The sequence below is a fragment of the Cololabis saira genome, chromosome 13 (assembly GCF_033807715.1).
Source record: "Cololabis saira isolate AMF1-May2022 chromosome 13, fColSai1.1, whole genome shotgun sequence".
Lineage (NCBI taxonomy): Eukaryota > Metazoa > Chordata > Actinopteri > Beloniformes > Belonidae > Cololabis > Cololabis saira.
This window is the reverse complement of record NC_084599.1, coordinates 37,154,828-37,178,376: the sequence shown is the minus strand read 5'-3', so window position 1 is coordinate 37,178,376 and position 23,549 is coordinate 37,154,828. Positions and strand designations below refer to the sequence as shown.

The following is a 23,549-nucleotide window of genomic DNA, read 5'->3' as shown; positions in this document are numbered from 1 at the left end:
AATACGGTACTCCGTCGTACATTAGTGAGTGTTTGAGCTACCAGGCTAAACGCTAAACCTGCTCTGCAGAATAAACCTTTAAACTCGGAGAGGTTAAGCTGAGCGTTTGTGTGTTTTGTGGGAAATCGACGAAGACATTTGACAAGTTTTCTGAAATTGAACAAGTTTGTAAAGTTTGTGAATTGTATTTTAATTTACTGAACAGAAGCAACTACTACTGGATGTAAACAACTTTAACGTTTATGTCGTAACTACGCTGTTCTGGAAGGTTCTGCATGCAGCACATTCAGATTCAGACGACTTTATTAATCCCTTTGGGAGGTTCCCTCGGGGAAATTGACATCTCCATCTCACTCACTCAGCACTTTCATATACAAATCAAACACCCCAGAAACCAAACACCCACATAAAGATGAAAAGATAAAAAATTAAAAATAAAGATAAAATAAAAAGAAAAATAGTGGCAAACGAGGGGCAAATACGTAAATTCCCACCAGTCATGTTAAATTAAACTCTGGTAGTTTTGCTTGGAAAGTTCGAGTCCGTTGCGGAGGTGTGAACTCCAGGTGAATCAAATTCAGGAAGCGGAGTATTGAGCAAGGCATTGTGGGAAATGGAAATGGAAGGCTCCCCTGCATGAACCAAGAGATGTTGCTGGTCTCGTCTTCTCCTTCAGTCGTTGATGCGAAGCCGTCACGGTGAGGAGGGAATTATCTACTTATTCAGAAGGCTCGGTTTGCCTGAAAGCAAACCTGCACCAGCTGAATGTTTCCAGCCTTCAGACGGAAGGCACCGGATGAACGACCGCGGTATCATAAGGGTTCCCTGGCGAGCAGCTCGGGGCTGTTTGAGAGCCGCTTTACCGGCGGTGATAAGTTCAAGAGCCAAGATAGTTTTCAATTATAACAGAAAGTGGAAAACATCTCAAGACTGAGGTGATTAAAGTCCCGTTTACACGTAGCAAAAACGTGGTGTTTTGATTCGTTTTGGCTGTTCGTTCACACGTAAACGAAGCTGAAAGTCATCAAAAGTGATCATTTCTGTAACTCCGGCCAAAGTGGAGATTTGCAAAAACTCCGTCTTCACGTTTGCTTGTAAACGGAGGGAAACGGACATTTAGGCTTCAGAACGTCACATTATGAGACAGAAATGTCACCAGCGTCATGTATGCGACTTGTTGGAAGTAACTGGAAGTTACTCGTGTCATTTGTTGATGTTTTTTCCCAGGATTCTGAGCATGACTTTATGCTTCTCGTTACACTGCCCCCTGTAGGTTTGGCTGCTCATAGCACCTTAACAGTGTATTAATGCGGGTTTGTGTAAATTATGGTACGTTTCAAAACGTAGATGGGGGGAAATATCCGTTTTTGTAAATACCCGGCTATGTGTAAACATGGCTTAAATGTCATTAAGTGATTAAGTTTATTTATACAAACTATCTGTGTTGTTTTCTTTGAATTCATCACGTGTGATTATAATCCAGCAGTTCCTCGTACGTCTGAGCGCTTGAATTGGGGGTAGGAGTCTAAGCTGGGGGGGGTCAGCGTGGGGCCCAGCGGGCCGAACAACGGGCTCTTTATAACGACCAACTGCTTTCCTGGTGACTCATCGTGCTTCACGGCTCTGAGGCCCGTCCTGGACGCGCCGCATCTGCAGGGGGTCGGGATGTGACTGACACCGGCATGTGTGCACGCACTCGGACCTGATTGATTGAATTGATTGAATATGGGGGTATTATTGTTCCAATATTATTTGTGTGTGCGTATCTCAATCTGTGTGTGTGTAATAAGATTTGTGTGTATTCACATTTGTCTGTATTCACATTTGTGTGTGCATAAAAAGATTTGTGTGTCTGTATTCATATTTATGTGTGCGCAAAAAATCAGCCGGGAGCTCTAAATGTGTCCATCTTCCAAAAAGATGGACACATCTTTTTGGAAGTTATCTAACTCCATATGCAACCCGATTACTAAATGTCCGACATAGGTCCGAAGTAGATGGGGCTCAGGTGTTTGCATGTAGTTTAAAAGTCTGAACGATGTCTTATACGATCAGAAACCCGACTGTTGCATATAAACGTACTGACTGAGTGCTACACGCCGACTAGTGGTGTGAAGGCTGTATTGCTACTGTAGCCTGGCGTGCGCCTGTGAGTCCGAGCTCAGGGCAAAGGAAATGTTACGGACAAATCGTTTTACACACGGATCTCATTTACAGATTTGCAACTGCAGAAGTGTGTCAAAATCCACATGTACAAAGACAGCCAATCGAGAGCTCCCGGCTGTTTTTTTGCGCACACATAAATATGAATACAGACACACAAATCTTTTTACACACACACAAATGTGAATACGGACAAATGAGAATACACACACATCTTATTACACACACACAGATTGAGATACGCACACACAAATAATATTGGAACAATAATACCCCCATAATTGAAACCTTTATTGTCCCCTCTGGGGAAAATCAGTTGCCAAACAGCTCATGACATTTAAAAAGAGGAAGAAAAACAGAAAAACAGAGCCGACAATGGAACAATACATATAAACACCCTGCTGGTCCAACAAACACCAAGTGCTGGTAGTTGTTTGCCAAAGTGTATCATGTGCAGATAAAAGTCCAAGTCAGTTAGCAGTCGTTCCCATATGGTCGTCATGGCGACAGATGTCCGACCTGTAGCAGCTCCAGCTGAAAGCATCATGTTGGTCTGAACCGGAGCAGCTGGTCCAGTTCAGGGCAGAGATCCAGAAGGATCCTCTTGGTAAATATAGTAATAATGCACATATATATGCCTTAGGTTTTTACCAGCATGGTATTAACCATTAATATGTGTGCACACAAGGTAAAAAAACAACAACGTTCAAATCACTCTTGAACATCCGACCGTGAGTGTAGAAAGTGGGGTATGCACGTTTTTTGTGCGCCGCACGTTTTGTACATGAGGCCCCAGGTCTCCCTGTGCCTGCACGGCCTGTTTTAGGAGTCGGAGTGCAGCTGGAATAAATGACTGTCCAAATCTCTTTGTGGTCTGACGGGGGAGGACAAATCTGCGGCTGAATTTGCTCCTCATCCCCGTCAGCTCCATGTGCAGTGGATGGGAGGGATTGGCCAACATGACCGTCAGTTTTTTCCCCATCCTCATCATACCCATACCCAGTACTCGAGTTGTAAAAAAAAAAAATCAGGGGGGATGGTGGATTTTAACATATGGGGACAGATGATTTGTGCTGATTACAAATAATATTATATATAACAAATAATAGCACTGACCAAAACACCTGCAGAAATACTGCAGGAATGACATAGCAGCAGTTAAATGCAGCCTTCTGTAAGCTTTAAATATCCACTGGACTTACATCAAATACATCAAAACACAACAATAAAAAACAGTTTTCTGAACTTATCAATATGACTCTGTCCTTCACAGGATAAGTAAAATGGATCACTGCAAAAACTCACAATCTTAACAAGAATATTTGTCTTATTTCTAGTTAAAATGTCTCATTTTAGTAAAAAACATCTCATTACACTTAAAACAAGACTCATCACTGGAAAAAAAAAACAATTCACCTGTTTCAAGTAGATTTTCACTTAAAATAAGTAGAAAAATCTGTCAGTGGAACAATATTTTTTAGCTTGTAATAAGAAGATAAATCTTGTCCCACTGGCAGATTTTCCTACTTATTTCAAGTGAAAATGTACTCGAAACAGGTGAAAATGGTCAAATAAGTTATTTTTCTGGTGTTATTTTTCTGGTGATGACTCTAAATGTTGAAATAGCAGTAAAACCACATTCACTGATGAAATGACATAAGGGATGGAAAGGGGGGATGGCAGTTTTACAGGGGGGATGATTTGGACCGTTTTTATTTCAGGGGGGATGCCATCCCCCTCATCCCCCCTCAACTCCAGTACTGCCCATACCCATACCTGCCTCCACAACTCAGTTTTTCATTCACACACAGAGTCATGTGGGAGGAAATCTGATTCCAGTTTTGTTATTTTCTTGAGGACACGAGGAAAACAAACACCTGCTGTTGACCTCGGACACGACAGCTGCGTCTCAACGGTCCTCGGTTGTCCCAACAGAAGCAAACATCGCCGTTAGTCCTGCTCAGGGAAGCTTCTACATCTGTGTTTTTGACTTTCTTAACGTTCCTCTTTCTTTTCTGGCAGATTCCCGCGGTTTCCTGGATGGCATGAACCACGCCGGCGGCTCCGCGGACGGAGATCTGTTCAGATCGGAGGTTCCCGCCACTCCGGCCTCCTGTCAGAGGATCTTCGGCTCCATGTGCTCGGTGTCGTCCGGCAGCCCGCTCCCACACACAGATAGGTACGCTGATAAAACCCTCACGACGCGTCGCTCAGGCGGAAATAAAAAGTTGAATGAAACAATATGTTGGATAATATGGAGAAAAAAAAAGTTATTTTGCTCGTCGAAGTTGGACGGATCAGATATAAACAACGGAGTGCAGTGGAAACGGGATCCGTGAAAGTCCAGTTAATAAACAGTGGTTTCCTTCATTTTCTCAATTGATATTTTTAATCTTAAAGGGGACCTATTATGGCATCTAATACATATTTTAAACAGGCCTTGAATATCTTAAAAACAAGCCTTTGATTGTTTTTGCTAAATAAATTAGAAATTCAGCCTCTGAGCCATGTCTTTATCATCCCATTCTCTAACCTCATTATCTATGCAGGATTCTGAGTGGGCGGGGCTATGATAATGAGGCTCTGTGCTGATTGGCTGCCTGAATGACGCGATACACCGCTACGGAAAGATGGTGGAAGCTCCGGCCGGTGGAGTTAGTTGTGGGCGTGGTTTCACGCATCGCTCCCGTCGTTACGTAACGACGGGAGTAGAATCTTATTGGCTCGTAGATCCACATCAGACTGGACGGCTCATCCGGGCGGCTGTACAGACACTGCAGAATCTGGTTGCTTTCCTCCTTCTCTGAGTTGTCAGGCTGAGGAGAGACCACTTTATATATGTTAAAGCAAGAAAAAACTTGTTTTTCATAATAGGTCCCCTTTAAACAAATTTATTTTCCCCTCAAAGTGACGTGTTTTGAGTGTTTTGTACGGTGGACGACAAGGGCCAAACGCACTGCAACGGCCTAATGCGTCTCAGTTAAGGAAAACGGCTTCAAGTACAGAAACGATTCAAATTCACAAACTCAAAACGAGTTACAAAAAGAGGAACGTGGTGCAAATGAAAAAATGTGCTGCAAAAAACAAAGACAAATGCAGCATCATCAAACGCTGCAAATAGAGAAACGATGCAAAGCACAAAACGATATAAAACAAGAAACCATCTTCAAAAGAAAAACGCTTCATAACCGGTCACTACAACCGGAAGTGCTCAAACCTGCAGGGGGCGCTCTCGGCGTAACAGCTCAATGGACAGACACACGGGATGTAGAGAGAGACCGAACAGCTGACTGAACCACAGTGTTTTCAGTCTGGTGTAACGTTAAAATATAATAAAGAAACGTCCCGTTCCCGCTGTATGTTTAAACCATGGATGTCTCCACATCGTTTTGAGTTTGTGAATTTGAATCGTTTCTGTACTTGAAGCCGCTTTCCTTAACTGAGACGCATTAGGCCGTTGCATTGCGTTTGGCCTTTGTCGGCCACCGTAGTTTTGAGTGTTGAGGTTCTTCTCAAAGATCGGGAAAGTTCTGGAGAAACGGTGAAACCTCCTGGACGGCATCAAAACAAAACAAGCTGCTCAGATTCTGACTAGGGTTGCCACCCGTCCCGTAAAATACAGAATTGTCCTTTATTTGAGAAAAAAATGTTGCGTCCCGTATTGAACTAATACGGGACACGATTTGTACCGTATTTTCATTAACTTTTACACCATATTCTAGCTGAATTATTGAAATAAATTAACCTTTACACCATATTCTAGTTGAATTATTGAAATAAGTTAACTTTTACACCATTTTCTGGTTGAATTATTGAAATAAATTAACTTTTACACCATATTCTAGTTGAATTATTGAAATAAATTAACTTCTACACCATATTCTAGTTGAATTATTGAAATAAGTTAACTTTTACACCATATTCTAGTTGAATTATTGAAATAAATTAACTTTTACACCATATTCTAGTTGAATTATTGAAATAAATTAACTTTTACACCATATTCTTCACCTGTATGTATATTATACATTTGGGCTGATGAGGACATACGTAGCATAGGAGGCTATTTCAGTTGCTAGTATGGTTGGCTGTCTGTACAGTCATGCAAGTTCAATGCTATTAAAGCACTTTAAACTTTAAATCAAAGCATTTTGTTTTTTCATATAAAATAAACACATTTTTATTCAGTTTAGAAGTTTTGGGGCTTTTTTTTTTGGCTCCTGCGCTGCTGAAATCAGGGCGTCCCTTATTTCTATTTCTGAAAGGTGGCAACCCTAATTCTGACTCATTCATTTATGTCTTTTATACTTTTATTTACCTGAAAACATCCCCCTCCCCCCCTCTGTTCTCCTGCAGCTCCACTCCTCCTCCCGTTTGGCACGACAGGACCCCAAACTCCCAGAACTCCCCGTACCCCCCCCAGCCCTCGCCCCCGTTCCCCCCCAGGACTCCCAATGCCCACAGTTCTCCGCGAGACCCTGTGAAGGGCCTGGGGGGCCTGGGGGGCCTGGGCGGGAGCCCCGGGGTCCGCCGGGGGACCGACGCCACTGACTTCTCCTCGTTGCTGGGGAACGGCGACCTGGAGCACAGCCTGCTGGAGGCCATGGAGGGCCTGGGGAGCCTGAACCTGGGGCTGGACGGGAGCCTGAACCTGGGGCTGGACGGGGGGCTGGACGGGGGGCTGGACGGGGGGCTGGACGGGGGGCTGGACGGAGGGCTGGACCTGGGGGTCGCCCCGCTGCTGCCTGAGAAGAGACGGGTGATGGAGGGGGGGGACGTCGGCTCGCGCTCCCCCTCCTTGAGCGGCTTCTCCAGCCCTTACAGCGGCAGCAGCATCAGCATCCCCTTCTCGTCCTCGCTGTCCCTCGACCCGCTCCGAGGACTCAGCGGCGCCTCGTCGCCCGGAGCAGGTACTGCTGCTCTGTTTGTTTAAGATCTGGTGCAGACTGCAAACTCTCTTCAGTCACCAGATTAACTTGGTCTGAGTGGTAAATGTGAAGATACCTCAAATGTTTCATCCAAAACTGGGTCGAAGGTGAATTAGGGCTGGGCGATATGGACCAAAAGTCATATCTCGATATTTTCTAGCTGAATGGCGATACTCGATATATATCGATATTTTTTCTGTGTCTTAATTGGGGTTTCCCCCAAAGCATTATAGCATAGAATCTCTGTTAGCTTCATTTTTTCTGAGGCAAACCCTTAAAAAACAGTCAGTTTTAATACAAAGCCTCATGCCAAATGTCACACAGGTACCTTTATTAACAGAGGTCTGCACAATATCAAAATGTATAAAACAAATGAAATAAAAATAAACTGCCTGCATATATAGAATAAAAATGCTTCTTGAATAAAATAAAAGAAATATCCCTTTCCTGCATAACAATTAAATTAAAATACACTGTGCAATTAATACAATGTAGACAGTAACAGGCAGACTTTTCCACTGAGGTTGACAGTTGTGCAAATAACAAAACATTTGTGCAAATCTCAAATAAAACATTCAAGTCAATTTGTCACAAAATAAGCTATATCAAAATCATTAAAAAAAAAAAAAAACTTTTTTTTTTTTTTTTATAAACGGTATTGTCTCGTACCATATCGCGTTTGAAAATATATCGATATATATTGGAAAATATGCTGGAAAGTTTATATTTGAGCTCTCTCATAAACTCTGTGGCTCGTTCACAATCACGTAGCCGGACCATCGGCAGCACTGCACGGTTTTGGTCAACAATCAGAATAAATGATTCTAATAACAAGAATCCCATCTAAAATTCCCTTTAACCCCCCCCTCCAGGCTACTGCTGATTTCTGATTTTATTGCATTTATTTTGTTGTACTTTTTTGCCCTTTTTATCGATGTTTGTTTGCCCTGAAAGGCACCTTAAATAAATAAAATGTTATTTATTTATTCATAACATTTTATTAACTCGTCTGTCCCAAGACTTACTCAGGAGTGGTGGCAGGCTTGTGCATTTGTTTATTTGAAATATTCTCCATTATGAACCTCATAATGTGGTATTTTGTGACCCAATACAGAGGATTGAGACTGACAAAAAGAACGTACATGTAAATAAATTATATTTTAAGAAAGTCAATATAAAATATAAAATATGAGTTATTATTATTATTATTATTATTATTATTATTATTATTATTATTATTATTATAAATGATTCAGGAAGGTGGGTTACAGTCCAGTTGAGGGTTGGATTGCAGGGAATTAAAACCTTCTCTTTACTAAAAGGCTTTAAGGAGCGTTTAGCGGCGCGTTGCTCTAATTTACACAAACATCCTCTCTGCAAAATTCAAGGGAGAATATTTCAAATAAACAAATGCACAAGCGAGCACCATCCTGAGTAAGTCCTGGGACAGATGAGTCTAACTTCTACTTGTAACTTGTACTAAATTAACATCAAAACATCAATATCAGCAGAAAAGCTGGACCAGGGTGCTGAAGGAAGGAGGGATGGAGGACTTGAAAGTTTATTTTCCTCCAACCGAAAAAAACAATAAAAGGCCTCCTGGAAAATTGTGGACAAATTTATTTTCACAGTTTCAACCAACTTTTCGTGGACTCATTCTTTTAAGGGATAGAAACGTTGTTAAAAGGAACCCTGGCTATTAAGACATGTAGTCCCTAATTAGCCACAATTGTTCTCTTATACTAAAATATGTTGTTAGAAACACATAAAATAATCTAATTGCTTTAAAAATCTACAATGTTTATCACATATTTTGACCTGCGGGAGGCGCCATGTTTTACATGCGCAATGCATTCTGGGGGCGATGACGTAGAGCGGTGGCTCTGGGAAGATAAGCCACGTTAGTTTAACTGGGGCAGGTATCCAAAACATAGATGAGCTGCACTGTCCCGGCCGTGGAGGCTGACGAGGGAGCCCATAAGACGTCTCGGTTCAGGCAAACTGGATCAAAGTTCTGTGATGCACGGGAGATCTGCAAAAATGATCAATCTCGTGCGCATCTTACAGTGCATTAGGCTCCTGCGTAGACGGCGTAGCCTGCGTAGCCTGCGCCGTAAACGGCGTAGCCGGGGCTTTAGAGCCTGCAGCGCACCGCCATCCGCTCTCGCCGCCGGCGGGATGAAGACGCCGGTGGGCAGGAGGCACGTTTGGGTGGGCATAGCCCACCCCTGCCCCCCCTAAAACCGGCTTCGGTGCTGATGACAGACCAGAGGCTGAGGGGACTGGCCCGGGACTTTGACGAAACGGGAGGCGCAGACTTCGCGTCAAATAGGCAAGAACATCTTTATTTAATTTAATGACACCAGATCTGGCTGGGTTTTTTATTGTAGCATCGGCTATCTGCTAGTTGAAACGTGTGGTCGGTTAGTCTATCTGAGTTTTATGGTGTTTTTATAGTTCATGCTTTATGGTGCGGTACTTTTTTTTTTTTTTTTTTTTTTTTTTTTTTACTTTTTTGTCGGTGCGCCGTCACCTTAATGTTTAGCTGTGTTTTCATCTGTCTTTCTGGTGCGCCGTCACCTGTTTAGGTGTGTTTTCATCTGTTTCTGGGTGTCAAAACAGTGTACGGGGGCCAGCAGGAGCCACCGTCTGACGTCACTACCCAGAATGTAAACAACAATGGCGACCTACATGTTAAATTATATTTTCAAATTTTATAAAAACGAAGACATCAAAAAGGTTTTTTATATCACATTGTTATAATTGATACCAACATTTATCTTTTAAGACCTACATGTCTTAATAGCCAGGGTTCCTTTTAAGAACTCTGAGATTTAATGAAATAAACTCAAAAACTCGTTATTTAAAGAGAAATACCCACTTTTGGATGTCAGACCTGTCCAACTAAAGATGAAATTATCTTAAAGATGTTTTTCTTTAATGTCTACTTGACATATTTGGCTCCAGGCCGGCCTGAACCCTAACGCAGCGCTTGCATCTCTCTCTGGCAGACTCTGGCAGCAAGCAGGACACTGTGAAGTTTGTTCAAGACACCTCCAAGTTCTGGTACAAGCCCGACATTTCCAGAGACCAGGGTAAATATTGACCTTGGCGAGCACACAACCCACCCCCCCGTGTAACGGCTTCTACTCTAACCTGAGCTCTACCTTTAAGATTCATATCTTTTAAAATTTAATGAATTGTGATTTGACATTTGGAAAGAAATATAATGAAATTTGAATAGAATTACAGGTAGTGTAAACTACAGAAAAGTATTAGGGCCAGGCAGGAGAAAAATAAAAATAATATTTTAGAGGAGGAAGATTTTTTCTTCATTATGCACCTCGAGAAAAAAGTTGAAATGTTGAGAAAAAAGTTGAAATATTGAGAAAAAAGTCGAAATTTCGAGAATAAAGTCAACCTTCTGAGACTATAACAAACAGCGGATTGTGACTGTCTTTACAAAATGCCTCGTAGGCCTGTAGATGAACTGGTGAAACTGTACTTCAGAATCGGCTTCAGTAACAAATAAATTCTTTCTCTTTTAGCTCATAAAGACTGCGTGTATAGCTCTCAGTCGCTCTCCTAACTGGATTTGATGGGCCAGAGGAGACATTTCCACTTTATTCACAAAATTGTATTTCAACTTTATTCTCGAAATTTTGACTTTATTCTTGAAATTGTATTTCAACATTAATCTCGACATTTCAACTTTTTTCTCGACATTTCGACTTTTTTCTCGAAGTGCACAATAAAAAAAAATCTTCCCCTCTCAAATATTTTTCTCCTGCATGGGCCGAATACTCTTCTGTAGTAAACCCTATCACGTAAAGGTGAAAGTGGTCAAGAATTTTAAGATAAGTTCATTTCAGGCAGGTATTGTTTATGGTGTTTTATTTGATTTCATTTCTATGTATTTATGTCTGAGAATGATGGATATTTAGTTATCCTCTATGTTGTTTGTGACAGAGTTGTGTCTATTACTGTTTTGTTTGTCATGTATAATGTATGTCTGTTATGTATTAAGTGTTAATTTGTGTATTGTGTGTATGTCGGACCCCGGGAAGAATAGCTAATGCTGTTGTTAATGCTAATAAATAATGATCCTAAATAAAACAAACAATCAAACAAACCTCTGCTTCCCCCCGCGCCAACCAGCCATCGCCGTGCTGAAGGACAAGGAGCCGGGCGCCTTCGTCGTCAGAGACAGCCACTCCTTCCGCGGGGCGTACGGCCTGGCCATGAAGGTGGCCACGCCCCCGCCGTCCGTGGTGCAGCAGAGCAAAAAAGGTGGGTGGAAAACGCAGGAAAAGGCAAGGCAAGTTTATTTATATAGCACAATTCAACACAAGGTAATTCAAAGTGCTTTACATCAACATTAAAAGCGGCAAGACACAATTAAACAGTAAATAACAAATAAAATGAAATAAAATGACAAGAAAAAAGGTAAAAATAATAAAAAGCACAAGTTGTTAAAAGTAAGGGCAGTAGAGTACAGCAGGTACATCTCATTCTTACAATGGCAAGAATTACGTTTCTATACGGTCAAAACGTACAAAGACCGGGTCAAATAATTTTTTACAAAAGTAATCTGCAACAATTCGTACGGTGAATTAAACCAATTTGACAATTCTATGCCACAATGCCTGTTTCCAGGTCTTATTTCACACAACTGACGAGAATTACATTTCTATTCGGTCAAAACGTACAAAGACCGGGTCAAATACAGTATTACAAAGTAATCTGTGCCGATTCGTGCAGTGAATCAAACCAATTTGACAATTCTACGTCACAATGCCTGTATTCAGGGCTTATCCATCACAAGTGTTGCAAAAGTCATAAGTATTTAATTTAAGAGTATGCTTAAATAACAAATAAAATGATAAGAAGAGAGGTAAAATAATAAAAAAAGCACAAGTTGTTAAAAAGTAAGGGCAGTAGAGTACAGCAGGTAAGTATTTAATTTAAGAGTACGCTTCAGTAAACAGTCACTGCGTTTCCAGCATCAATAACCCTTTTAAAACCTGAATATTGGCAATAACCCGAATTTGCACGGCCATGTAAACACCAATAACCCCTTTGAATAACCCGAATTTGCTAATATTCGGGTTTTTAAAAACCTGAATATGACCCCTGGGTTACTCCTTTTACAGTAAAACCCAAATATTGGGTCATGTAAACGCCAAACGGAATATCCCCATCAAACGGAACATGATTTTGTTTTCTGCGCATGCTCTGTTCACAAGGAATCCTGGTCTTTTGAGTCCAGGAAGTTCTTCTAAACACGGAGAAACGCAAGACCAGGAGGAGACTAATCACTTCATAAATGTAATGAAGGATATGAACAGTTTGGCATTTGTACACGGGAGAAAGTACCGGGATAGCGAGATTTAAAAGAAGGTGAGTGAAAAGTTGCGCAAAGCAGCGTTTGTTTTGAATTTGGATACAGGAAGAAGAAGCAGAAATGACGGGAATTGCATCATCACATTTTCCGCGCGTCGCTGGTTTGATCCAGATATCCAGAATGATTAATTACCATGTAAACAGGGATAACCCTGTTTGCTCACGCATGTAAACGGAATATTCAGAATGTTTCAGTAACCGGAATATTAGCAATAACCCGAATTTTGACTGCATGTAAACGTAGTCAGTGTTTTTAGGCCTGATTTAAAGGAGCTGACAGTTGGAGCAGACCTCAGGTCTACAGCCTCACTTTTCTTGGTTCTGGTTCTTGGGACACACAACAAACCACCAAAAAGACACCGAACCAAAGGATTTGCTTTAAACTTTTCACTTTCTTTCTCCCTGAAACGTCTGCAGTGGGAGATCTGTCCAACGAGCTGGTGAGACACTTCCTGATCGAGTGCACGCAGAAGGGCGTCCGACTGAAGGGATGCCCCAACGAGCCGTACTTCGGTGAGGATCCCTCGTGGTTCTGATGGACATTACAGCTCTGGAGGGGTCAGGTGCTGGAGTCAGAAGGAGATCCAGGGTTTATAAACCTTGATCAAAGTCTTTTTATTAGTTTTTTATCCTTATAACTAGGGCTGGGGATCGATTCAAATGTCAAGAATCGATTTGATTCCAATTTTTAAGATTCAGAATCACATTCAGATTATCACGCTTTGATTCGATCCGATTCTGATATCAATTTGGGTTAGTGTTATTAAGATTTTTCAGCTGTTGCATGAATTATATGACTGTGTAGTTATGCAACATATTAATATTAGTATTATTTTGAGATTGAACAGCAAGTATTGGCAGCTAATGATGCTGTAAGGACCAATCAACTCCCAGTATGCTGATATTACTGCTTTAAGAAATATATACAGTAAAACGTACAAAGACCAGGTCAAATACAGTTTTACAAAAGTAATCTGTAACAATTCGTACAGTGAATTAAACCAATTTGACAATTCTACGTCACAATGCCTGCATTCAGGGCTTATCCATAACTTTGCGTGGTTTTCAAAAAGTATTAAATTTAAGACTAAGCTTAAATAACAGATAAAATGAAATAAAATCATAAGAAAAGAGGTAAAATAATAAAAAGCATAAGTTGTTTAAAAAAATAAGGACAGTAAAGTACAGCAGGTAAGTATTTAATTTAAGAGTACGCTTCAGTAAACAGTAATGTTTTTAGGCCTGATTTAAAGGAGCAGTGTAAACGGTGAAGAATTTTGAACTGGACAACAGCAAACCTTAGACGTTTATCAACCCGAGTCGCTCTCTGCTGGCCGGAGCTTTGAGGTGCAGCTGAAACCGTCTCACTGTTTCTCCCGACAGGAAGTCTGACGGCTCTGGTGTGCCAGCACTCCATCACGCCTCTGGCTCTGCCCTGTAAACTCATCCTGCCTGACCGAGGTAAACGCCGTCCGCCTCACAGTTTGCTGTCGAGAGGTTTCACAAATAGAGCCGTGAATGTAACGCCACTCTGTGATGAGAGGCAGAGGTCCTCTTATAGCCCAGAGGGTCCGAAACGGGCATCAAACCACCGACACGGCCTTCAGGGCCAGAGGTGTCAAAAGTATTCACATTCATTACTCAGGTAGAAGTATAGATACTAGAGTTTAAAAATACTCCTGTAGAAGTTGAAGTATCAACTCAAGTTTTTTACTCAAGTAAAAGTATAAAAGTACTGGTTTCAAAACTACTTAAAGTATAAAAGTAAAAGTAATGTAAGGGGGAAAAAAGCCATTAAGGACAAAAACCATTGAAAATGAATGCATCTTAGTATAATGCAAATATATTAAAGAAGCATATATGTGTACTATTGAGCATTAACATGTGTTTCAGAGAGCAGGAGATATGATGACTAGTTGCCTATAAGTATTGTAATGGTGCAAAAAGTCAAACTTCAGAGGCATGTTATCATTTATCCTAACCTTTATTGGAATGTACATCCAAGTTTAGTTGCAGGAATCTGAGGGAACGGATGTAAGAACAAAACTGGACAAGAACATCTGAAACAACCCCAACCAAATTCACTCTATCCGGATGGAGCAATTTAACTGGATAGTTTTTTTTTAAAGGCCGAAATGAAATAGAGTAACGAGGCTGTTTTTAAAATGGAAGGAGTAAAAAGTACAGATAATTGCGTGAAAATGTAAGGAGTAAAAGTAAAAAGTCGTCTGAAAAATAATTACTCCAGTGAAGTATAGATAACCAAAATTTCTACTTAAGTAAGGTAACAAAGTATTTGTACTCCGTTACTTGACACCTCTGCTAATTACTCATTTGGCCTAAGCGCTTGTTCGTGTGCATGCCTGGGATAGCGCACCTTTTACACGAGACACAGTTCTGCATGTGTTTCCACTGGCAGATCCGACGGAGGAGCTGAGCGACTCGTCGCCGCAGACTTCCACCAACTCGGCGGCCGACCTCCTCAAGCAGGGAGCAGGTAGCACCTCCGTTGTTGTCTTACAGACGTGACTGCTTAGGTGTGTGTGTGGCTGAACATGTACGTGTGTGTGCAGCGTGCAACGTGTGGTTCCTGGGCTCTGTGGAGCTGGAGTCCCTGACGGGCCACCAGGCCGTCCAGAAGGCCGCCACGCTGACGCTGTCGGCCGACCCGCCGCCGGCCTCCACCGTCGTCCACTTCAAGGTGTCGGCTCAGGGGATCACGCTCACCGACAACCAGAGGAAGTGAGCGCACGAGCAGCCCGACACACACACGCACGCACGCACGCACGCACGCACCCACGCACGCACGCACGCACGCACGCACGCACGCACACACACACACACACACACACACACACACGTGTACTGCACTATCAGTGGACCTGTCATTGCACTTCATGTAACAGTGGACCTCTGCTTCTGGTCATTTAAAACAAATAAAAATAGGATAGAAAATTTACTTTTAAGGCCTTTTACCATAATATTACTGCAAATGTGATTTAAATTTTTTTTTTAAGAAATTGAGGGGACTTCAATCCTTGAGCGATGTCTACCTATCAAAGAGTGGACCTCCATACACTGCAGAGGAACTGTCTGTACTCATTCTGTCACCTAATAACTGTTTGTTTACTACAAAGACTTTATTTAATTCTTTCAAAAATTGATAATTTCACTTTAATGTTATCAACATGTAAACCTTTCTCTGTGATACAAATATTACTAAAATAATCACGGCCACTTTAATTGAGAATAAATAAGGTTTTACCTGCAATCAGAGGTAACCTGGTTGCATGCACCAAAATCAGTGACTGCAGTATTAGCAACAAAACTGACTTCATGTAGGCTAACATATTCTTTAAGTTATATTTTAAAGATTGATTACACTTGTGCACTAATTTTAATTTTCACACGCACGCACGCACGCACGCACGCACACACACACACACACACACACACACACACAAGCCGACATTGAATGAATGAATGATTCGGTTACATTACATTATATGCAACTTAACTTGTGTGCATGTAACTGACAAAACATTATCATACATATTTACTAGTGCTGTCAAGCGAAAAAAGTTAATCTAATTAATTACAGGATTTATAATGAATTAATCTAATTAATCGCATTTTAATCTCATATCTGCTAAAGGTCCCCAAATAAAGAATTCGAATTCTAGGACATTGCAAAATTGCAGTACATGACTAATCAATTGAATACACTAAGAAGAGAAGATTTGATATCCACATTTTTATTGGTGAAGTGTTTCATAAAGGAAATTCAAAAGAAAGGGTTCGGGGGGTGCGTTCCCCCCCGGGAAGTTTTTTGAGTATAATGCTTTAAATGCATCAATCTGGTGCACTTTGGAAAGCTAGAATAACAATAATAGGGTGTCTGCTGCCTTAACCTGGCTAGCTGCTGCGGCGCTGGTCTCCTGACCGCTGGTCTCCTGACCGCTGCACCTGCCCTCATCGCCGCTTGTTGCTTTTCTGATTCGTTTTGAAGAATCATGCAACTCTTCCTTCTTTTTGAAAAAAGACAGTAAATTCAGCTGTTTTTTTTTACATGTTTGCGTTGCTCGCTGCTTGCTCCCCAGATCCAGCAAATTTCTAAAGTTTTTTTGGTCAGGGGCGTGGTTTGCTGGCCCATCTTTTCATAGCATCAACAAATCTCCGACTCTTTCAAATGACGTTAAATCTTTATAAACAACATGAAATTCTTGGGATTTGTTCTTTAAATGAATTTATGCATATTTTTATTTTTTATACATTAAAAAAAACTTTTTTATATTATTATTGTTTTATATATATACGAGAGGTGCCGGATCTGCCCAAATAAATCCCGGAACACAGGGAGGCCAAAATCGAGAGGTGCCGGATCTTGTTCCGGCAGGATCCGGCACAAATTAACCCCTGCTAGTACCTGTAACATTTACAGTGGAACTTGTTCGGACATGTTTAGCGTTTAAATGATAATTCAGGCTGGAGCAGCTCCGGTGATAGGAAAATAATTTTTTACAAAATGTACAAACCACCGCGTTCTTGTTGATAGTCCCGTCTTCTTTCTTTTTATACATCAAACTGCCGTTCAAAGGCCCAGCAGAGATTTGCTCGCTTCGCTCCCCTGAGTCGTCCAGGTCTGTCACCTGCTTTGTTAGTTTGACTAGCAACAAGTGGGAAGTGACCTGCCAATGCCAAGTGGCCTACGGGTCCCTCAATGGGCCAAATTTCAAATGCTTGCACATTTTGCCACTCATAATTAATTGCGGTGCAATTAGCAGTGTAATGAATTAATCTAATTAACGCGCTAAACTGACAGCCCTAATATTTACACTAATCAGTTTCACACAATAAACAATAACACACAAACTCTGGGTAACCAAAAGAGGAGTAGGCTGAAGCCGAAGCTTATTTTTGCCGATCCTGTACCTTTCAAAAGTTAACCCAGTTTTGTCAATAATACAAAAGAAAAGAAAGAAAAGAAAATTTACTCTAAATCGCTCTGCAGAATTAAATTATATTCAAATCATTTTGCATTGTAATCCCTAATTCTTTTGTCTTTTCAATATTTTTTAAAAACTCAACAGAGATCTACATCATTTCAGTTCATCACAAAGTCCATTCCATAATTTGACTACCTGCCGGTTCTTCTCTGCAGGTTGTTCTTCAGGAGACATTACGCCGTTAACACGGTCATATTCTGCTCTCTGGACCCGAAGGAGAGGAAGTGAGTAAAACCCACTCAACATTAACCCACGTGCATAAGCGCCTCGCTGCCTGATCCTTAACATCACCTAACCAGCAGAATAAGACCGAAAACGAATGGCAGATTTGTGTTCAGGCTTTTACTTGGAACGTCAGACTCAGGCTGTTGGTTAACTACTTAACCCTTTATGACCTACCATAGAACAAGTCTGCCTAAGCATATTTCTACATTTCTGCAGGCTATACTGCCATTTTATGGAGTATTTTTATTTGCTATGCATCAAAACAACCCATATAAGCTAATCTTTAATAATCTGTATGTTACAAATCCATGCTAACTAAATAAATTGCTAAAAAGTGCAAATAACTAACAAAAAATTTAAATGTTTTGTTAATTTTACACATATTTTTCTAAATAGAGAAATCCCATATCTAGAAAAAGTAAGCCTTTCAAACCACAGGAATTTTTTTCTGGAATTAATTCATACTTTAGTTTTTGAGATATATAATTTTAGATATTGCGTTTAGATATCGCGTCTTCATCCTGCGCAGAAATCCAGCGCTCCAAAACTTCAAAGCTCCAAAGCTGACGGTGGATCCATAATATGTGTATGTATGCGCTTGTATAGTGAGTGTGTAGTGTGTGTACGGTGTGTGTGGGTTGTTGCTGAGTAATCTTTCGTGAAAATCTCTGATAAAAAGCAACAAGAGCGCAAATTCAAACCGACTAGTTTCCGGGGGGAATGACGTCACAATGGCGGGAAAAAATCCAACCTGATGACAGGCTAACAACGTGATGATGTACGTGTCAACGTACGTCAATGTAGGACGAGCTGTGAACACGAATCGGATCGATAAATAACCCACGATGGCAATTATAAAGATTTCCCCAATTTTACTGGATTATTAGGGGATTTTTCAAAACGATTTACAGTAATGGATTAAAACTCTGGGACACTAAATGCAGGATATGGAAGTGAAACTCTTCCTGTTTAACATGCAGAAAGAATTATTGCTCTGTTTTATTTGGTTGTAATTGTACATTTTGAAAATCAATATGCAAATGGGAGCGCTGGTGCTCCGGCCGGTCTTAAAGGGTTAAAGAAACAGATTCTTCTGAGATCTGATTAAACCCTTTAAAGCTCATCAACACATGTCAAAGTTTTCTTGATGCCTTTATTCGTTAAAACGAAGATTATTGGAGGTCAGGTGATGTGATGTGTCTTTGCTGGGCTTCATCTTCGGTCTTCTTTGGCTGATTCTGCTGCGTTTATTCCTCCGTAGTACATTATATGGACTTAACCTGTAATGACTCAATTTAACGATCTGTCTCAGCTGTTTATGAAGTATTAACAAAGACAAAATAATTTCCTGTGTTAAGATAATTTCCTGTTTTTTTTTGGGACATAAATGATCCGTCATTACTTTCTTCTGCCATCAGACTCTCTAAATTAGCAGAAATAGTAATATTGCACCACCTGGTTCCACTTTATTGATTCATAACAGTTTGATCAAGCAGGAATCGATCGAAATGATCCAATCAGACCACAGAACCAAAGAGCAGAGGTCCTGGCGGTTCCTCGCGAGACAGAGAATGTTTCATGGAAAAAACTACAACTGCTTTGTTGCATGTAGTTCTTGTGTTGAAGCTGAGATTCATGTCCTGGACTCCTGTTAAAACATGTTATTTCTCCTCAGGTGGACGAGAGACAGTGGCTCCACTGCAAAGTAAGTCCACTTCTGAAAACACTTCCTCACAACCGCCCCAAGTTGTTCACCTGGGACTTTATTTACTGTATTTTGCGGACCATCAGGCGCAGTATCAATGAGCGGGTCTGTTTTCATACATAAGGCGCACCGAGTTTTAAGGTGCATGATAAAACATATATAAAGTAGGGCTGGGGATCGATTCAAATGTCAAGAATCGATTTGATTCCGATTCTTAAGATTCAGAATCGATTATCAAGATTTGATTCAATCCGATTCGATTCAATTCCGATATTGATTTGGGTTAGTGTTATTAAAACTGTTTTTTGAGTTGCATGAATTATATGACTGTAGTTATGTAAAATATTACTACTGGTATTATATTGAGATTAAAGAGCAAGTATTGGCAGCTAATGATGCTGTAAGGACCAATCAGCTCCCAGAATGCTGATAGAACTGCTTTCAGAAACATCATGTGGGTCAGAATTACCAAACGGATCCAGGGAGGAAACAGAGACGGATGAAATCGGTTTTAATTTTTCCCACATTACGTTTTTATTTGTTCCATTTTCGGTCTATTTTGGTTTTTAATTTTTGAGAATTTGGTTTTTAGCATTTTTTGCAAATGTAACCCCAAGACAGTATATAAAGTAATGAAATAGACAATTTATGCAATTATAACTGAACACTTTAATGTTTTCATACCTTTAAACATATCTAAAGGCAAAAACATGGCACCAGTTATTCTCGTGTCCAACAAAACATAACTTTTTGGGGGATAAACAAAAAAATAACCAAGAGTTGTAATGTAATTATGAAAAAAAAAATACATAAATAAATAAAAGAAAATAAAAAAAAAAACCCTCCCCAAAAAAATAAATAAATACATTTTCAAAAAAATCGATCTTTAGACATATGAATCGATTTTTAGGAATTAATATCAGAATCGATTTAGAATTGGGAAATCGATTTTTTCAACACAGGCCTAATATAAAGCGAATCGAAACAGTCTGGTAAGTCGAATTCATTCACAATAACTTAGAATATTGTTCAGTTGTAACTTAAACAAAAAATACACATTTTAAATCATTCGTCTTCTACGAATCCACCAATAAAAAGTGGAGGAGGTAAACGTTGTACTACATCCTGTTCTCCTTTTCTCTGACAGACACCTGAAGTTAGTGTGAGGTTGGAACAACGTTGTATTCCAACATTTGATTATAATTAGATTATGATGTAAATTTGAAAACTGGGTTTACGCTAAAAATCTAAAGTTGACGTGTAATTACAGTAAGGTAACATGGACTAGATGTTGGATGATGGTTGGTTGCAGCGCTACATAATTAGTCATCTAAAGTTGTCTGACATTGCAACCTGTATCCAACCGAGGACAAACTTTATTGTCAGCTGAACGGTCTGACCATCAATCAAGCGGAGCGGCTTCATCTCTAGCAAAGTCGCTAAAACTGCACTATTTTTGAGCTCAGTGTTCCACATAAAACTGGTTTGAGCTCAGTAAGCACAACAAAATTCACACATAAGGCGAACTGCTGAGTTTTGAGAAAATTAAAAACTTTAAGTGCCTTATAGTGCTGAAAATACGTTAATACCTTGTTTTAAGACCCTTCCATCATAAATGATTCACTAAATAGATAACATTTATATGAGTCCCTGTAAAAGTTGACCCAAAATTGGTTATCAGAAATGCAGATTCAGACAAATATTTTGCTGCGGATGTTTTTTGAAGCTTCAGTTGTTTCTGAGACATCTATCAGGTTTGATTCAGTGTTCCTCTCCTCCCTGCGTCGTCTTTTCCAGGATCTTTGGATTCGTCGCCAGAAAATCTCAGAGTGACACTGAAAATGTGTGCCATCTTTTTGCCGAGCACGACCCCGAGCAGCCAGCAAGCGCCATCGTCAACTTCGTCTCAAAGGTCATGATTGGGTCGCACAAGAAGTGAAGAGACGAGGACGAGGACGAAGACGAAGACGAAGACGGGCACTGCAGCTTAAAGAACCTGGACCAGGGATCAAATCCCTCAATGCCTCAAATAAAAACACTTAAATGTGGAGGAATAAAAGAGAAATCCCTTCATGCGGTGAACTCTGTTTTGGCTGCAGTGCCGGATCCTGCCGCTAGAGGGAGCCAAGACTGATATTGAGATCAGCAGGAAACTGAAACCTGTGGAGTTTTGTTTTTCTTTCTGTTCATTTAAAGGAAAACTTAAAAACCCACAAACCTTCTCACATAAAAGAAAGAAGTTTTTTTTTTGGTCACATTTCTTTGTTCTTATCCACAGGGACTTTATAACACCTTTATTGCTAACTGAAGGAACATTCAGTATTTTGCAAATGAACAGATTTATTTGTAATTACCATTATTAAGACCAGTTTTTATTGGTTACAGTGAGTTAATCTGGTTCCGGCACCAGAATCAACAGGCAACACTGTTATACTACAGCAAAGTCAGTACAACTTTGAGACGATAAAGAGGTCGCCCCGTATTTAAGATGGAATTATCAAGTATTGCAATATTTCTTTACTGATGAGTAAACGTCTCTTTTTCCAAAATATACAAGCCATATATTTTTGTATATTAACAGATAAAAGGAAATGCATGTTGTTATGGAAGAAAATGATGAACTTTCAGATAACAGCTTCTGCATCTTTATCATTATATTTACTTGTTTTGCTAATGTGATGTCAATATGTTCTTTACCATAAATACAGATTTGTGTACAGCCTTCTCTCCCCATTATCTCTTTTGTTTGTAATTGTTATTTTGAAGATTTGTTAATGAACATCCACTACAGTATCTCTGAGACCTCATTAAAAGGTTTAGTTAACCTTAATCGCACGTTTGTTTTCCTGTGTTCAGGTCATATAGAGTGTTTTCAGCTGATTATTGCGGTTTTTGCACTCAGACTAGTGTAACATTGAAATATATTTGAATGAAAATAGCTTAAAGCTTTTAAAAACTGCTCATAATGAAGTGTGGAATTTGTCCGGACACAGTTTGAAAAAAAAAAATTATTATTATTTTTTATTTTTTTATTTTATATATATATATATATATATATATATATATATTTAAGTATTTTATAGATGCATTATGCATTTTTTGTTTTCAAATAAAGTAACAAGCTTTGGAGACCTTTTATTTAAAAAACAAACAAACATACAAATTAAATTAAAATTAAATTCAATTTTTTTTCTGCTGCAAAGTTGGACTTTTAAACCTGGGGTGAACGGAGAGGCGGCCTCTAGTGGCCATTCAGGGAACTGCACTTTCCTTGTTTTCGACACAGTCATGATGGCATTTACAGTAATTATGACTAATTCACTCATTTGGTCTTAACTTTCCACAACAAACAAACCTTTTTCAGATATTTAATGTATTTTTGTTCTTGTTCAGCTTTAAGTAGGTTTGTAACAGGTTTTCCGGCTTTTCTGATGCACATTTCTGTCAGTAATGTGAACTCCACCTCGCACTGTTCTTCAGATTGTTCATGTTTTTTTCATTGTGCTTTGGATGAAAGTCAAGTTAAAAATAACATGTATGATAAAAAAAGACTTTCATGCGTGCAAACCTGTACAATAATCACAAGCAGGAATAAAACCTTGTCTTCGGTGGGATGACTTGAACATTCAAGTTATCTTTCTCTACAATATCCACTTTTGATGACGTGTTCACCACACATGAAGTTCCTGGACTGCAGGTGAGAACATGATTGTTTATATTTCTTAAAAAGCAGAAATATTGTGCCTGCCTCATTACACACATTAACACACCTACAGGCCTTCCTGTGCCTGAACAAATGGACCAAGGACTTGAATCTGTCAGGCCTCTGCCAACAATTCTGTTCATAGCTTAAAAATCTGCCAAAATATAGAACAGAATAGAATAGATGACTTTATGCATCCCCAAGGGGAAATGTTGTCATAGCAAAACGGTATAGATAGATAGATAGATAGATAGATAGATAGATAGATAGATAGATAGATAGATAGATAGATAGATAGACAGAAAGAAATAGTGTAGATAGATACTGTAGATGGATGGATGGATTATTCATCCCTGAGGGGGGGATTTTGTTGTCATAGCAGTCCGGTATAAATACAATAGAAAATAGAGTAAAAA

General features: G+C 39.9%; 1 protein-coding gene across 1 annotated transcript in view; it reads left to right on the top strand.

The window, feature by feature from the left end:
• tns3.2 (tensin 3, tandem duplicate 2) overlaps nt 1-22,149 on the top strand; it is a 106,443-nt gene extending 84,294 nt beyond the window's left edge. The window contains exons 18-29 of the mRNA XM_061738998.1: nt 4,186-4,342; nt 6,520-6,806; nt 6,879-7,073; nt 10,103-10,186; nt 11,250-11,381; nt 12,912-13,007; nt 13,878-13,955; nt 14,914-14,991; nt 15,068-15,236; nt 17,656-17,724; nt 19,401-19,430; nt 21,228-22,149. Of these exons, the coding sequence (XP_061594982.1) occupies nt 4,186-4,342; nt 6,520-6,806; nt 6,879-7,073; nt 10,103-10,186; nt 11,250-11,381; nt 12,912-13,007; nt 13,878-13,955; nt 14,914-14,991; nt 15,068-15,236; nt 17,656-17,724; nt 19,401-19,430; nt 21,228-21,369 (1,517 nt within the window). The 3' untranslated portion in view covers nt 21,370-22,149. The remainder of the gene's footprint in view (nt 1-4,185; nt 4,343-6,519; nt 6,807-6,878; nt 7,074-10,102; nt 10,187-11,249; nt 11,382-12,911; nt 13,008-13,877; nt 13,956-14,913; nt 14,992-15,067; nt 15,237-17,655; nt 17,725-19,400; nt 19,431-21,227) is intronic.
• Nucleotides 22,150-23,549: the final 1,400 nt, after the last annotated feature.